The following is a 16,808-nucleotide window of genomic DNA, read 5'->3' as shown; positions in this document are numbered from 1 at the left end:
CGATTCTTTTGTCTTAGAGTCCATGAATTGGTAACAGGCTTCTTAATGATACAACTACTTTTCAAAAAGGAAAAAAATTCGAAATAAGGAACAATAACATATATTTTACATCTACGCACTAAAATAGGCGCTTGAAATACTTATGAAGTATTACTAACCAGGTAAATAGAAGCATAATAATGGTGATGGCAGTGAGAGGGAAAAGAAAAGATGGTAACAAATGGTTTACAAATGGAAATAACATTACTGACAGTCGATAGAGACAGATATTATGAAATGGTATTTTCATTCCATAACGTAGGGGAAAAACGAGAAAGAGGACACAAAAGCAATCTAGATAGATGCATGAACACTTGAACCACTACTTAAGTGGAAATATAAAACGGGAAATGGTGAGGTAAAAGAAAGAAAAGATGACAAAATTAATTTAGGGGAAATGCTTACCACTAGAAGTGATACGTTGGTTTGATATATAAGACTTTTGACATAATTAAATTTGTACTCGAAGTAAAAATTGGAGATAGATAGATAAATAAAGAGGTAGATAGAGAGAGAGAGAATAGACGAGGACATGAAACAGTTTTTGAAGGTACGATCTGATAATTCTGTGAGTCGTATTGCTCATATAATTTCATATGTTGTGTAATATTACATGTGATACTTGGTTCCCACTATTGCTAAATTCTTATTTTGAGAACTGTGTGGCTCAGAATATTCATTAATGTAACTGCAAGATCAGTAGTTACACGATTTTTATTCTAGCCTGTTCCCCCTTTTTGTTTTAATTTCCTTAGTGTATGGAGTGTTGTCATCACTTGCGACAAAGTAACTTTCCAAAAACCTAAAAGCAGAAGATGATATGAGTCTAGCACTGTATTGAGTAGTCTTTTGTATAAATGTTTCAGGTAACGTAAAACTGTCCACCTGTGTGACTGAGATATTACTTTGTGACAAAACATAGCTTTTTATTCTTAAACACGCCAAGTCGCGTCACTATTCAGCATATAGCTCTACTTGTGTGGCTATAATTAGCGATAGAAGCCGCTGATCACAAAGCCATTTCGTTTGTAAATGGAAAAACGAGTCTGTAGGTTTGTTGGAAATTTTATGCTGCTGTTGATAACTTTATAGAGTTGCCTAGCTGTAAATAAGTTGATATGAATGTGCAGACCATACTGCATAAGAATAATACTTCATAAATTTTTTTCTGCCACTGGAAAGTGAATTACTTGTTTCCTTAAATAAGAAACGTAACTTTCGTGATAGCACACATACCTGCGGAAACAAGTGTAACAATTGAAATTGTAGAGACCAAGTTTCATTACTGAATTTATGGGCATTTGTGATCGGTTTGGTAAAAAAGACAAAATTTTATTCCCAATATAACATTTTTTTCTAAGTATGGCTTACAGTTTCTCAGACTACTGTACTAAATGTGTCATGGCTGTTTTTTCCCTTGCAATTGAACTTACTCCTAGCAGTCTTAGCTAATTACCTTGCTTAGAGACTTTTGAAATATTCTGCTACAAACGAATGCTGAAGATTAGACGTGTAGATTACCTAACTAATAATGAGGTACTGGATAGAATTGGAGAGAAGAGAAATTTCTGGTACAACTTAACTAGAGGAAGGGATCGGTTGGCCGGACACATTCTGAGGTGTCAAGGGATCACCAATGTAGTGTGTGGATAGGGCCTCCGGTCGCGTAGACCGTTCGCCTGGTGCAAGTCTTTCAAGTTGACGCCACTGCGGCGACTTGCGCGTCGATGGGGATGAAATGATGATGATTGGGACAACACAGCATCCAGTCCCTGAGCGGAGAAAATCTCCGACCTAGCCGGGAATCGAACCCGGACCCTTAGGATTGACAGTCTGTCGCGCTGACCACTCAGCTACCAGAGGCGGACACCAATGTAGTACTGGAGGAGAGCGTGGGGGGGGGGGGGGGGGGGTAAAAATCGTAGCGGGAGACCAGGAGATGAATACAGTAAGTAGATTCAGAAGGATGTATGTTGCAGTAATTACTCGGAGATGAAGAGATTTGCACAGGATAGAGTTGCATGGAAAGGTGCATCAAAAACCTGTCTTTGGACTGAAGACAACAACGAAAAAAGAGGATATTAAGTGTATGTGTTGTGAGCCATTTTTTTCTCTTACGGTTCCACTAAACAAACACGTAAACGTTCTAGTAATGTGGACTAGATACTTTGTATCCATGTCTGATAAATTCAGTTTCGTGTTACTTAAGAAAATGTGTTACAGCGTTTTTGAGCCTTTCTGAATGATACAAGACAGAAATTCGTAAAGCAGTATAAAATTGATAGATATAGTGGTCAATACTAATATCAGTTTTGAAGTTTACGTTCTCTGTATCAGACTTCATGCCGCAAGGTTTATCCGAGCTTGCGGTGGGGAGTACTTAGTGACAGTCAATATTCCATATCCCGAATACCTCATTGCACATAGAAATTCTATTGCTATCAAGATCAAAGGATAAAAGTTATGAAATTCCATATATGTGAAAATTAAATATCGCAGTATAAATCTATATAAGTTGTCTCACAATAGATGCTGAGAGTGTCACAAAGTTACCCAGTTTTACGGTATATAAAACAATAAACAGCAATCCAGTGAAAAGGACACGGTAATAGTAAGTTATAGTGGTGATATTAAGGCTGAGCGTAGAAAAATAATTACAATCTGCTTTCCGTCTGTAGCTGTAGAGTTAGTGGACAGTACTGTAGCAAACTTCACTGTTGTTCAGATTCAGTGTAGAACATGGCTCTTTTTTTTCTTCTTTGTGCATACTATTTCAGACATCGTTTGCATTTGTTCAGTAAAGTTATTTGCTATTAATTTCCCTTTGGAAACAAAATGTTGTGAACCGGAAACATTTTACAGGTATGTCCATTATCAAACGAGAACCATGTATGGCGGACTTTTTCTTATCAAAATCTCAGTTAGTGAGACCGAAGTAAATCTAGAGAGACGAAAGTTTGTGACAAACGTTTCTCTGAGTACGGATAAAGAGAGACTCATAAAATTGGACAACTGTGTAGTTATAACTGTGTGTCATATACAAACATCAGATGAGCCCATGTTTCTGACAGATCAATGTAACTATATTTTCTTACAAGAGACGAGAATTTAATCTGGAAACTCAACTAGCATTTGTCGATTATGGAAAGCCACTTGGCAGAATACACAGAGACAAGCTATGGGAAATAACGGAAAAAAGAGGAATCCTTAGACATCTCATTTAAGCCGCAAAAAGCATCTATACGAACGTCAGAATTAGAAATGACACGGGTAAAGAGCTAATACTTGAAATACAAATAATCAGGGAGTAAAATAGAGTGTGGCGTGTCACTAACACTATTCGGTATCTATATAAACGAACATGATCAGTAAATGGAAAGGAGATAGAACACCATAAGACATAAATATTGGAAGGAATAAAAATATTAACACGATGTGATTGTCAGATGATTAAGTTACCATACGAGACAGCGAAAATAAATTAAATGGCATTACATAAACTAAATGAGATAAGTGCAAGCTATACTCTGACTATATCTATAAATACAACTAAAATCATGGCCTTTTTACGTATTCACCAGAATAATCTAGGGAAATTATCAAAAACAAAAAAAAAAAAAATAAAAAAACTGGTAGCCCAATTCAAGTATTTAGGGTGTGACATAGCATATGATCAAGATTTGGATACACAGAAATAAAGTAATACATACCGGCTCAATAAGATCACTTAATGGTAAGAAAGGGAACTGAAATTTTATACAGTCATGGGAATTCCTACTTTATTAATTCCTACTTTATTATATGTTGCAGAAAGTTGATGTCTTACGGCGTTTAGCAGCATCAGAAATTAAATTTTTAAGGTCTGAAAGGCTGCGCTAGGGGAGACAAAATAAGAAAGGAAGTAGTAAGGAAAGAATTAGGAATCCAGCCAATAACCCAAAAGCCAAGTCAACATAAGGAAAAATGGAGAAACATTTACTCCCTATGCCAGTACAAAGGTTTCCTAAACTAGTAATGGATTTTAAACCATGGATCAAGAGAAGACCGAGGATGAGATGGTGAGACCGGAACACGCTCTAGGCGTGATCTTCTGGAGGCAGCAGGAGAAGGACATATAATTCTAGCCGGCACCGGAATTGCTTCCCTTGTATGCAAAGTTAGTGACTGTTTTCGCCATGAAACATGGAATTTATAAACTCTTAAAGGTAGTTGAAAAGTACTGAGGTATGTAATAAAACAAGACAATTTTGCAAGTAGAATTTCTTGATTACAACTGAATGAGCACTAAATTAAACTATTCTTATTGTACTTGGTTTAATCGAAGTATTTTTATTTTCGCTCTGCCTACTCAAAGATAAGAACAATGCTCTGAGGGTAGTCGATAGCATTCAGCAGAATAAACTTTTTGTGTCGAGGTTGAGAGATCCCAAAGGTCGTGTCGGATCGACCACCGACTCCATGAAACATTCAGAGTTCCTCCGTGGGATTCGGCAGCTTCGCAGACACAAGGTTATCGAAATATTGAGGAAGAGAGTATCACGCAAAGAAGACTGTCTCTCCTTGGGCTCTTCTCTGCTTTCTGTATCCGGTCACCTAACAGTTGCGTCGGATTATTTCTGGCATCTCTTTCACAATTTTGACGTTTAGCAAGTGGGCAGCCTCCAGTGTAACACTTTACATTACTTTCGTATTTTCCTCATTTATATGTGTGTTTCGTATCAAATGGGTGACGCATTCCTATTAAATTCCACTGTTGCGGGATTGGTGATAAGTATATGCTTTTCCTAACTTTGTGTTCAGCATCTGGCATCTCGTAGTAACTTCAAAGACATTTGTTCATAGTTATTTCCCATTATTCCAACTCTCTGTTTTCTCCGCACGTAGCCTTTTTATTTCTTCAGCTTTTTTTGCATATTTCCTATTTTGTCCTCCTTGAAAGCTTTCTAATTTTACTAGTTTATTCTTAAAATACACTCCTGGAAATGGAAAAAAGAACACATTGACACCGGTGTGTCAGACCCACCATACTTGCTCCGGACACTGCGAAAGGGCTGTACAAGCAATGATCACACGCACGGCACAGCGGACACACCAGGAACCGCGGTGTTGGCCGTCGAATGGCGCTAGCTGCGCAGCATTTGTGCACCGCCGCCGTCAGTGTCAGCCAGTTTGCCGTGGCATACGGAGCTCCATCGCAGTCTTTAACACTGGTAGCATGCCGCGACAGCGTGGACGTGAACCGTATGTGCAGTTGACGGACTTTGAGCGAGGGCGTATAGTGGGCATGCGGGAGGCCGGGTGGACGTACCGCCGAATTGCTCAACAGGTGGGGCGTGAGGTCTCCACAGTACCTCGATGTTGTCGCCAGTGGTCGGCGGAAGGTGCACGTGCCCGTCGACCTGGGACCGGACCGCAGCGACGCACGGATGCACGCCAAGACCGTAGGATCCTACGCAATGCCGTAGGGGACCGCACCGCCACTTACCTACAAATTAGGGACACTGTTGCTCCTGGGGTATCGGCGAGGACCATTCGCAACCGTCTCCATGAAGCTGGGCTACGGTCCCGCACACCGTTAGGCCGTCTTCCGCTCACACCCCAACATCGTGCAGCCCGCCTCCAGTGGTGTCGCGACAGGCGTGAATGGAGGGACGAATGGAGACGTGTCGTCTTCAGCGATGAGAGTCGCTTCTGCCTTGGTGCCAATGATGGTCGTATGCGTGTTTGGCGCCGTGCAGGTGAGTGCCACAATCAGGACTGCATACGACCGAGGCACACAGGGCCAACACCCGGCATCATGGTGTGGGGAGCGATCTCCTACACTGGCCGTACACCACTGGTGATCGTCGAGGGGACACTGAATAGTGCACGGTACATCCAAACCGTCATCGAACCCATCGTTCTACGATTCCTAGACCGGCAAGGGAACTTGCTGTTCCAACAGGACAATGCACGTCCGCATGTATCCCGTGCCACCCAACGTGCTCTAGAAGGTGTAAGTCAACTACCCTGGCCAACAAGATCTCCGGATCTGTCCCCCATTGAGCATGTTTGGGACTGGATGAAGCGTCGTCTCTCGTGGTCTGCACGTCCAGCACGAACGCTGGTCCAACTGAGGCGCCAGGTGGAAATGGCATGGCAAGCCGTTCCACAGGACTACATCCAGCATCTCTACGATCGTCTCCATGGGAGAATAGCAGCCTGCATTGCTGCGAAAGGTGGATATACACTGTACTAGTGCCACATTGTGCATGCTCTGTTGCCTGTGTCTATGTGCCTGTGGTTCTGTCAGTGTGATCGTGTGATGTATCTGACCCCAGGAATGTGTCAATAAAGTTTCCCCTTCCTGGGACAATGAATTCACGGTGTTCTTATTTCAATTTCCAGGAGTGTAGTTTATTTTTGGGTATTTCTGGTAATTTGATATTTCATTACCCATTTCTGTAATTAATGGTATTGGTAAGTTATTATTCAGAAATACACGAATACTTAGTTTGTTAGTTTGCTCTCTTTGCGCTCATTCTTTCGGGAGATTCATATATTTTTTGTATGTTTCGGATTCCAGTCATCTGCTGTTTTGAAAGGTGTATTGGCTGAAGATGAAGCGACAATTACGAAAATGATAGAAGATCTGAATACAGTATGCTTAGAGCATGAAACATAGTTTATCGCGTCGTAAGAGTGGTGGTGCTGCAATGACATTATAAATCGAGCACGAACATAATCTGTGGAGGCAGAGAGCTTCATCTCAGCGTGCGGCATCTCCATGAAGTCATGTACCCGAAAAGATGCTGTCCTCTGGGCATATAAGTGGAAGCCTCGCCTCTTTCACGACAGACAGCTCCTGACCACGATAATGGAGGCAATCATCGTGATCTTGGAATTTTATCCGAATTTGTCACAGCAAGTTAACGGTAACGTTTTTATCTACTTGAGAAACTGCATAATGCTTAATTGACAAGATAACAACGCAATTCTTTATTTATGTGCACAAAGCAGCAGAATCTATGTAATTTCAGCACTTTACACCAGCGCCACGACCACCGACATTACCTACATCTAGTGTAAATGCGAAGTGCCTTTAAACACAGACAGCGTTCAGTGGATCTAAAGGTAGCTGACGACCGAATAACAGTTCTGGAAATCTTTAAAGAGCGGTTGGTCGCAGAATTAACACAAAGCATCACCTGTAGAAGTAATTCGCTGTTGTTATTGTGATATTCAGCCAGAAGAAATGTATGATGAAGCTATGCACGCTAATCTACCCTGTACAAACCTCTTCATCTCTGCATTACTATTCCAACATACATAAATTTGAGTATGCTTACTTTTTTAAGTCTTGGTCTTCCCCAAAAATTTTTATTTTAACGCTTCCTTCCAAACTAATTATATCTGGATTGCTTCAGAATATGTTCTGTGAACCGATAACGTCTTCACAATCCTATATATGCAAGTTTTAAAGGAAGTCAGCTGGCATCTAACACTACATATCCAACAACAAAATATTGATAGTTAAATAATAATTTATTTTATTTCTCTTAGGCCACAAAAGATGCCTAACATAATTAAGCGACACACGTTCTATAGAAAACGATGATGAAAATCACACGTAATTTTGGAAACGTGGTCCTGTCTTGAGAAAACACAACTTCTTCTTCAACACCCATACATGTTTCTTTGAAGTTTGACTACCGCCAATGAGTTCATTTTATCTTCTGTCAAATTTCACATAAAAGCGTCTACATGTTGATATATATACGCCTGTTCGATTCTGGTATTTATATTCATAAGAATAATCCTGATTCATTGAAGAAGACAAACTGCAGCAAATGTCAGCTGCACCGTAAATGACAGACAGCTACACGGACATGACTACGCGATATTAACGTATATATTTTGTTACCAGTATACTGAATACAGGTATCATAACCAAAGATGTATATATTATCACGCAAACTGTTTTACATCTGATTTGAGAGAAAATGATATGAACTCATTGATGATGGTGACACTGCACCGAAAAAAGTAGAGGTGTTGAAGAACAATTTGCGATCGCTCAAAGTAGGGGAGAGTGTTGTATATTAGAACCTCTTTAAGACTTTCGCTTTTAGCCAGAGCTGTAATAGAAGTACTAAGAAAAACCAGTTGCAAATTGAATACATTTTAAAATAGAAGCTATTTCCACTTTCTAGTCAGGTAATTTGTTAAGACATTTAACAAAGTCAGTTCTTTTGGAAATATCGCATGTTCCTTAGTAAGAGCTTTACTTCCAGGAATAACTATCACTGATGAATTAATGGTATCTTATGAATAGCTTTACTGTATTATAGAACAATTAAATGTGTGGAAGTAATATCCACAGACGCTGTACAAGACACAGTCTCATGTTTTTGCAACAAGAAAACTGGTTATGGAGGTTTCAGGCGAGCATTCCTTCATGTGACTCTAAAATCCGTCACTAGATTGAATTATGGATCAATAAATACATTAGTTTAAAGGGGAAACACTCTCCTCTCTCTCTCTCTCCCTCTCTCTTTCTGTCAATTTATTGCCTTAGGAGCGTGCGCATACAACCATCTCAACAGTGGAAGGACGATATGACAGAGTGTTTCACAATTCAGAACATTCATCACTTGCGAGTCATAGCCTGGTACGAAGTTACGCAGGCTTAAGACTTGTCATGTGATTCTAGGTAGGTGATTTTCGTGTCAGTAATGATGATACGAAGATAAGAACAACACAAAATCTGTCACCGAGCAAAGAAAAGCTCCGACTCGGCCGGAAATCGAAACGGGTGCCTTCGGTAACTCCGTATATTTGAAAGCAAACAGGGACAAAGGGAGCTTCAACCACAAAATGAATAGAGTAAATTCATTGATCTGATGAAATTACATTTCCCTGGAGACACATAAGTCAGTTTTATATTCGATAAGGATAGAAGCTGAAGCAATAAATTAAAATTTATGCCTTAGCCAAGCCTAGAAACCGAAGCTGCCCGCTTATTTTTTAATTTTTTTTAAAAATCTCATTTTGTTCCTCTTAGTTCGTTGCATCTGCTCAGGGCGGACGTCGCAGGACACCCGTTTCAGTTCGTCGTTGATCCGTTAACTCAGTTTTTTATTACAGGGGCAGCTAAACCTCTGACCGAACACGCTGAGCTACCGTGCCGACTAACTTATTAGGCAGATGTGCTAACCACTACAGCACCACACTGTGTCTACTGCAGCTGAGAGTACAACCGTTTTCCAATGTCCTCCAAAACAGCGACTTCACACCTTCATCCAATTTTCCCCTTCTTAAACCGCCACTGTTGCCGAGGCGCTCCAATGTTGGAATAGCACGCCAGTTTTGTACGAAATGCCGGAATCCTGCCTGTAGCTCAGGCGTGGGTGAACTGAAGTTTCTGTTACTCAGGCACCAGACGATCTGAGCTCGTGCAGTGGTAGCAGCTACAGGGCTATGGCGGCGTAGAGGGTAACACTATAACGTGCCTTATAAGCAAGAGCCCCAGGTTCAAGTCCTGGCCGTTGCACAAATTTTAATTCATTGCTTCAGCTTCTATCCTTGTCGCAGCATAGATTAAGTTGCATCAGACATAGCATTTATTCATACGTAAATGATGACTGTAATTGAGAGTATTTAGGTGTGGAACAGGTTGCTGCGGTCGTTGGACGCACCTGTTGGCTGGGTAGGCGGACGCCAGGAAACCGCCGGGCACCTGCGTGACCAGGTACCCCCAGAAGAACGAAGAGTCCACGGCGCTCTCGACGGCCACCGTCCAGTTGAACACCGCCATCTGCCAACACAACGCAGACACGTCAGCAGAGCGCCTCAGAACGAGCTACACTACACATCTGTCACATAAGTCCACTGTCATAATCTACATTACTGGCCATTAAAATTGCTACACCAAGAAGAAATGCAGATGATAAACAGGTATTCACTGGACAAATATATTATACTAGAACTGACATGTGATAACATTGTCACGCAATTTGGGTGCATAGACACTGAGAAATCACTACTCAGAACAACCACCTCTGGCAGTAATAACGGCCTTGATACGCCTGGGCATTGAGCCAGACAGAGATTGGATGGCGTGTACAGGTACAGCTGCCCATGCAGCTTCAACACGATACCACAGTTCATCAAGAGTAGTGACTGGGGTATTGTGACGAGCCAGTTGCTCGGCCACCATTGACCAGACGTTTTCAATTGGTGAGAGATCTGGAGAATGTGCTGGCCAGGGCAGCAGTCGAACATTTTCTGTATCCAGAATGGCCCGTACAGGACCTGAAACATGCGGTCGTGCATTATCCTGCTGAAATGTAGGGTTTCCCAGGGATCGAATAAAGCGTAGAGCCACGGTTCGTAACACATCTGAAATGTTACGGCCACTGTTCAAGTGCCGTCAATGCGAACAAGAGGTGACCGAGACGTGTAGCCATACCATCACGCAGGGTGATACGCCAGTATGGCGATGACGAATACACGCTTCCAATGTGCGTTCACCGCGATGTCACCAAACACGGATTGGACCACCTTGATCCTGTAAACAGAACCTGAACTCATCCGAAAAAATGACGTTTTGCCATTCGTGCACCCAGGTTCGTCGTTGAGTACACCATCGTAGGCGCTCCCGTCTGTGATGCAGCGTCAAGGGTAACTGCAGCCATGGTCTCGGAGCTCTACGCTGCTGCAAACGTCGTCGAACTGTTCGTGCAGACGGTTGTTGTCTTGCAAACGTCCCCATCTGTTGACCCAGGGATCGAGACGTAGCTACATGATCCGTTACATCCATGCGGATAAGATGCCTGTCATCGCGACTGCTACTGATACGAGGCCGTTGGGATCCAGCCCGGCGTTCCGTATTACCCTCCTGAACCCACCGAGTCCATATTCTGCTAACAGTCATTGGATCTCGACCAACGCGAGCAGCAATGTCGCGATACGATAAACCGCAATCGCGATAGGCTACAAACCAACCTTTATCAATGTCGGAAACGTGATGGTACACATTTCTCCTGCTTACACGAGGAATCGTTGCACCAGGCAACGCCGGTCAACTGCTGTTTGTGTATGTGAAATCGGTTGGAAACTTTCCTCACGTAAGCACGTTGTAGGTGTCGCCACCGGCGCCAACCTTGTGTGAATGCTCTGAAAAGCTAATCATTTGCATATCACAGCATCTTCTTCCTGTCGGTAAAATTTCGCGTCTGTAGTACCTCATCTTCGTGGTGTAGCAATTTTAATGGCTAGTAGTGTAGTTAAAATTACTTGCCAGTTGACGTAATGCAACACAACCTTTTCCTTTACTTTAAAAAAATCAATAAAAATATGTAGAGAATACACCTTGTACTACTCAGTTACATAATTTCAAGAAATTGTATTGCAGAGTATCCTAAGATGCTGTTTGCATATCTCTAGGATTTATATTGTAAAACAAGCTAAAAAGGCTACAGTACTTCTTCTGTCATGACAAGATTTGTGTCCCGTTGATTCTTTGACTGCTTCTTCGTTGGTAATACACTCCTGGAAATTGAAATAAGAACACTGTGAATTCATTGACCCAGGAAGGAGAAACTTTATTGACACATTCCTGGGGTCAGATACATCACATGATCACACTGACAGAACCACAGGCACGTAGACACAGGCAACAGAGCATGCACAATGTCGGCACTAGTACAGTGTATATCCACCTTTCGCAGCAATGCAGGCTGCTATTCTCCCATGGAGACGATCGTAGAGATGCTGGATGTAGTCCTGTGGAACGGCTTGCCATGCCATTTCCACCTGGCGCCTCAGTTGGACCAGCGTTCGTGCTGGACGTGCAGACCGCGTGAGACGACGCTTCATCCAGTCCCAAACATGCTCAATGGGGGACAGATCCGGAGATCTTGCTGGCCAGGGTAGTTGACTTACACCTTCTAGAGCACGTTGGGTGGCACGGGATACATGCGGACGTGCATTGTCCTGTTGGAACAGCAAGTTCCCTTGCCGGTCTAGGAATGGTAGAACGATGGGTTCGATGACGGTTTGGATGTACCGTGCACTATTTAGTGTCCCCTCGACGATCACCAGTGGTGTACGGCCAGTGTAGGAGATCGCTCCCCACACCATGATGTCGGGTGTTGGCCCTGTGTGCCTCGGTCGTATGCAGTCCTGATTGTGGCGCTCACCTGCACGGCGCCAAACACGCATACGACCATCATTGGCACCAAGGCAGAAGCGACTCTCATCGCTGAAGACGACACGTCTCCATTCGTCCCTCCATTCACGCCTGTCGCGACACCACTGGGGGCGGGCTGCACGATGTTGGGGCGTGAGCGGAAGACGGCCTAACGGTGTGCGGGACCGTAGCCCAGCTTCATGGAGACGGTTGCGAATGGTCCTCGCCGATACCCCAGGAGCAACAGTGTCCCTAATTTGCTGGTAAGTGGCGGTGCGGTCCCCTACGGCACTGCGTAGGATCCTACGGTCTTGACGTGCATCCGTGCGTCGCTGCGGTCCGGTCCCAGGTCGACGGGCACGTGCACCTTCCGCCGACCACTGGCGACAACATCGATGTACTGTGGAGACCTCACGCCCCACGTGTTGAGCAATTCGGCGGTACGTCCACCCGGCCTCCCGCATCCCCACTATACGCCCTCGCTCAAAGTCCATCAGCTGCACATACGGTTCACGTCCACGCTGTCGCGGCATGCTACCAGTGTTAAAGACTGCGATGGAGCTCCGTATGCCACGGCAAACTGGCTGACACTGACGGCGGCGGTGCACAAATGCTGCGCAGCTAGCGCCATTCGACGGCCAACACCGCGGTTCCTGGTGTGTCCGCTGTGCCGTGCGTGTGATCATTGCTTGTACAGCCCTCTCGCAGTGTCCGGAGCAAGTATGGTGGGTCTGAAACACCGGTGTCAATGTGTTCTTTTTTCCATTTCCAGGAGTGTATATTGTAAATGTCGCTCACGTAAAAGTGTTTTTTAATAATTGCTTAATTAATTGTGTGGAGGTTTTTATACAGCAGTCATATCTGAAATACTTAGTCTTATAGATCGCCAGCTAATCAAAACTATTAGTTATTATTTCAAAGGATGCCGATTTCAATAGGGCTGCGTTCGCCATTGCTCAATGACAAGACTATCTGAACTCCATGTCGGCTCTTTTGTTGAATATTTTGCCTCTAAGAAAGAAACTATCGTCGTAGAGGCGAAGTACAGTAATTTCATTTTATATCTTTCCTTACACTTTCACGATATTCCACAGTCAAACAGTCATTGGTGGCCGAGCGGTTCTAGGCGCTTCAGTCTGGAACCACGTGGCTGCTGCGGTCGCAGGTTCGAATCCTGCCGCGGGCATGGATATGTGTCATGTCCTTAGGTTAGCTAGGTTTAAGTAGTTCTAAGTTTAGGGAACTGATGACCTCAGATGTTAAGTCCCATATTGCTTAGAGCCATTTGAACCAAACAGTCAATGAACAACGACGGAAGCCACCCACAACGCATGGACCTGAACATCCAGCGATGGAAGTGAAAGAATGACGTTAATTTAGATTCTAATACGTATATTTTTTATCAGCAATTTTTATTCTACCTATGTGAAACTAGTTGACGGCCTATAGTGACCAATGTCGAATGTAAATTCCTGCTTCTAGGCAAAGTTTCAAGAGCGAGGCATTGGTGTTCCTCGTTGGCACAAATCCTGGGTTGTAATTTAACCTGCGTCATTGTGAGTCTGCTTGTACCATGTTGAGATACATGGAACGGTACAGCGTTTGTTCTGCTTATTGCTGGCCTTAAAACATTTTGATATGGGTAATTCTTCAATGGTTCAAATGGCTCTGAGCACTATGCGACTTAACTTCTGAGGTCATCAGTCGCCTAGAACTTAGAACTACTTAAACCTAACTAACCTAAGGACATCACACACATCAATGCCCGAGGCAGGATTCGAACCTGCGACCGTCGCGGTCGCTCGGCTCCAGACTGTAGCGCCCAGAACCGCACGGCCACTCCGGCCGGCGGGTAATTCTTGCTTTTATTATTGTTGACGACTTCAAATAATTTTTTTGATATTACTTTGTATGATTTGCTTTTTGTAGTTTTTAAAATCTTATTATTTGTTTTAAACAATTTTCTGATGTTAATGCTCATTGGCGCCCTTAAATTATTTTTGTCGTTGTAACATAATTTTTGATAGTAATTTGTATAAGTTGCTTTTTGTAGTTCTTAAAATCTTATTATTTGCTTTGAACAATTTTATGATCTTAATGCTCATTGGCGCCCTTAAATTATTTTTATCCTTGTGACATTCAGTTTACTTGGTGGCGCTTTTAAATAACTTTTTATGTCAATGTTCGTCGGCGCCTTTAAATTATTTTGTTTTTTTTTTAAAATGTAGATTTTATTTGTTGACGCCTTTAAAATATTGTGAATGTAATTGCTTATAGGGGTCTGTAAACTATATTCGGTGCCTTGCAATTCAGTTATTATATGACTTTATCGAAGTGCTCAGTTTCTCAGGGGCTGCCTTGTGTATATTATTGTTTGTGAAACAATAAATCTCTCATTTTTTCTGCTGGGTACTAATATTCGGTACTCTCGTACTTTGCTCATTAGGGTACACTGCGGAAATGTATCGGGCGTCCTCCGGAAGTTCAGGCTCACGGCATCAACCTGCACGCCGTTATTTACTGCCTGATATAAACTACATAAGCGTGTTCTTGATCGTAAGATTGGCTCGGCGTACAATCGCAGTCGTCCTGCCCCACTGTCAGAACGCCACATCCATCACGAGTTGCTAACCCCCTTTTTGCCGGTCCGCCGCTGAACGAAAAGCGCATCAGCAGCGCGCCGGGCCGACAAAAGGCGCATTCAGCCGGCGGCCGCCGCTCGGCGTCTAATTGCGCGTCGAAGCGTGAGCGCGCGCCACGCGGCCGGAAATGGAGAAACAGGGAGCCCGCCGGAAGCGTGACGTCACGCACAGTGAATGGCGCCATCAGCACGCGGGGGTTCCCCGGCTTCCGCAAGGTGCGGGCTTAATGGTCAGGAGAATGTCGCTGCCGCTAGGACTACTCCGTGTGTGCAGAGGGCGCTAGAGTGGGGGAGAGGGAATCTAGCAAATATATTTGGCAATATTTTGGCCCGAAAATGTGTATTCGCTCATCATTCGAACTTTCCTTGAGAAAATACCGTCAGATCCGAATCGCTAATAACTACAAGACTAATAACGCAGACCGAGCGAGGTGGCGCAGTGGTTAGTACACTGGTCTCGCATTCGGGAGGACGACGGTTCCATCCCGCGTCCGGCCGTCCTCATGGTAATGCACATGTGCGTCAGTGAAAAAGACCAATAAAAAGGTGTTAGCATGTGGACGTAATGTGTTGTTCCAGTCTCTTCTGTACCTAAGGTCCATCACCGTTCCCTTAGGATCCCTACGTAATTCGGTGCTCTCCGATACACACGATCGAACAGCGGAGGAGTGGTACTCAAGCGTCAACTTTAGGTTACAATATCTCCGGATGTAATTAACATTTTACAATGCAACAAACGGCATTGATTACTATTTGTTTATATATTCAGATGTACTAACAAAACTAGCGGGGTTCCATTTAAAAAAACGTAGGTTTGTGTTAAAAAACATACTTCCGTGCATTTTTTTATGGTTTGTATTAACCAATTACACTAGCCCCTCTCCTCACGTTCGGTCTGTGTAATCGATTCGTCAGTATTTGATGTGGTTTACGAAATATATCCAGCGGTAACGTTAGGTGACTCACCCTGTATATGGTCGTTATGCACACAGCACTCCATGGAGTCGCCAATCAACTTGATTCAATGATTGTTACAGTGTAGTGACATCCATGCGTTAGATGTTCCAGACTCCTCATGAAGCCACTACTCGGCATTCTCGGGATAACATCCAAGTAACTATGACCTGCCGCTCGTAGGTCATTGCATTGGCCGCCGCCTACCACATTGCTGATAGGGAGACGGAGGGTCTTCCAGCAGCAATATATCGCACGGTACTTATTGCACCAACATCAACGTGAGCCCTGGGTGAGAAGGCCATCTGCTGTCTCTGTTCCTGATCGCAGTTGCAGTGCCAGAGCCTGCCTGTCCGGTGGGACCAGGATCAGTACATACCGATAGGTCATTGCAGGTCATCATTGCCTTCCGGAGCAGGATCGGGAATGCTGTAACACAGTATGGGGCTCATACTCACGCTACGTCTTCGGCTGCAGGCTACCGCATAGCTTCCAACAAGAAGTCATTCGAATTCGTATTGTAGCGGTCTTGGCGACCTTCCAGCAGAGGTGACAGAGGAGTCAGCGAAATTCCGCAGTGTCTCTGGCATAAGGAGTCAGCCGAGGCTCACAAACAGACACAGAACAGTCAATCTGAACGAATAAGCGTTACCTTGCTAATAGTATTCTATCAGCGCCGAAAGACGCTCTACAGATTCCAAAACACCATCCTGACTGCATGGTTATTATACAGTTTTGTAATACATGTCACTCAATTCTGAGTTCTTTTATAATCATCATTTCGGTTAACTGTGCAATAGCACTAACTGACCAGTGGGTTATGTTTTATTACCTTCTGACGTGTGATATAAGCACGTTTACGTAAAACAAACTCTATGCATATTTTGGTGGTGGTGGTGGTGGTTAGTGTTTAACGTCCCGTCGACAACGAGGTCATTAGAGACGGAGCGCAAGCTCGGGTTAGGGAAGGATTGGGAAGGAAATCGGCCGTGCCCTTTCAAA

The 16,808-nt window shown here is 43.7% G+C and overlaps 1 protein-coding gene across 1 annotated transcript in view; it reads right to left on the bottom strand.

Annotated features, from left to right (window-relative positions):
* LOC124803334 (vesicular glutamate transporter 1) overlaps nt 1–16,808 on the bottom strand; it is a 199,208-nt gene that overhangs the window by 139,277 nt on the left and 43,123 nt on the right. Inside the window, exon 5 of the mRNA XM_047264518.1 lies at nt 9,717–9,835. Within this exon, the coding sequence (XP_047120474.1) occupies nt 9,717–9,835 (119 nt within the window). The remainder of the gene's footprint in view (nt 1–9,716; nt 9,836–16,808) is intronic.

The sequence above is a fragment of the Schistocerca piceifrons genome, chromosome 6 (assembly GCF_021461385.2).
Source record: "Schistocerca piceifrons isolate TAMUIC-IGC-003096 chromosome 6, iqSchPice1.1, whole genome shotgun sequence".
In the NCBI taxonomy this organism is placed as follows: Eukaryota; Metazoa; Arthropoda; class Insecta; order Orthoptera; family Acrididae; genus Schistocerca; species Schistocerca piceifrons.
This window is presented reverse-complemented; position numbering and strand designations above follow the sequence as displayed.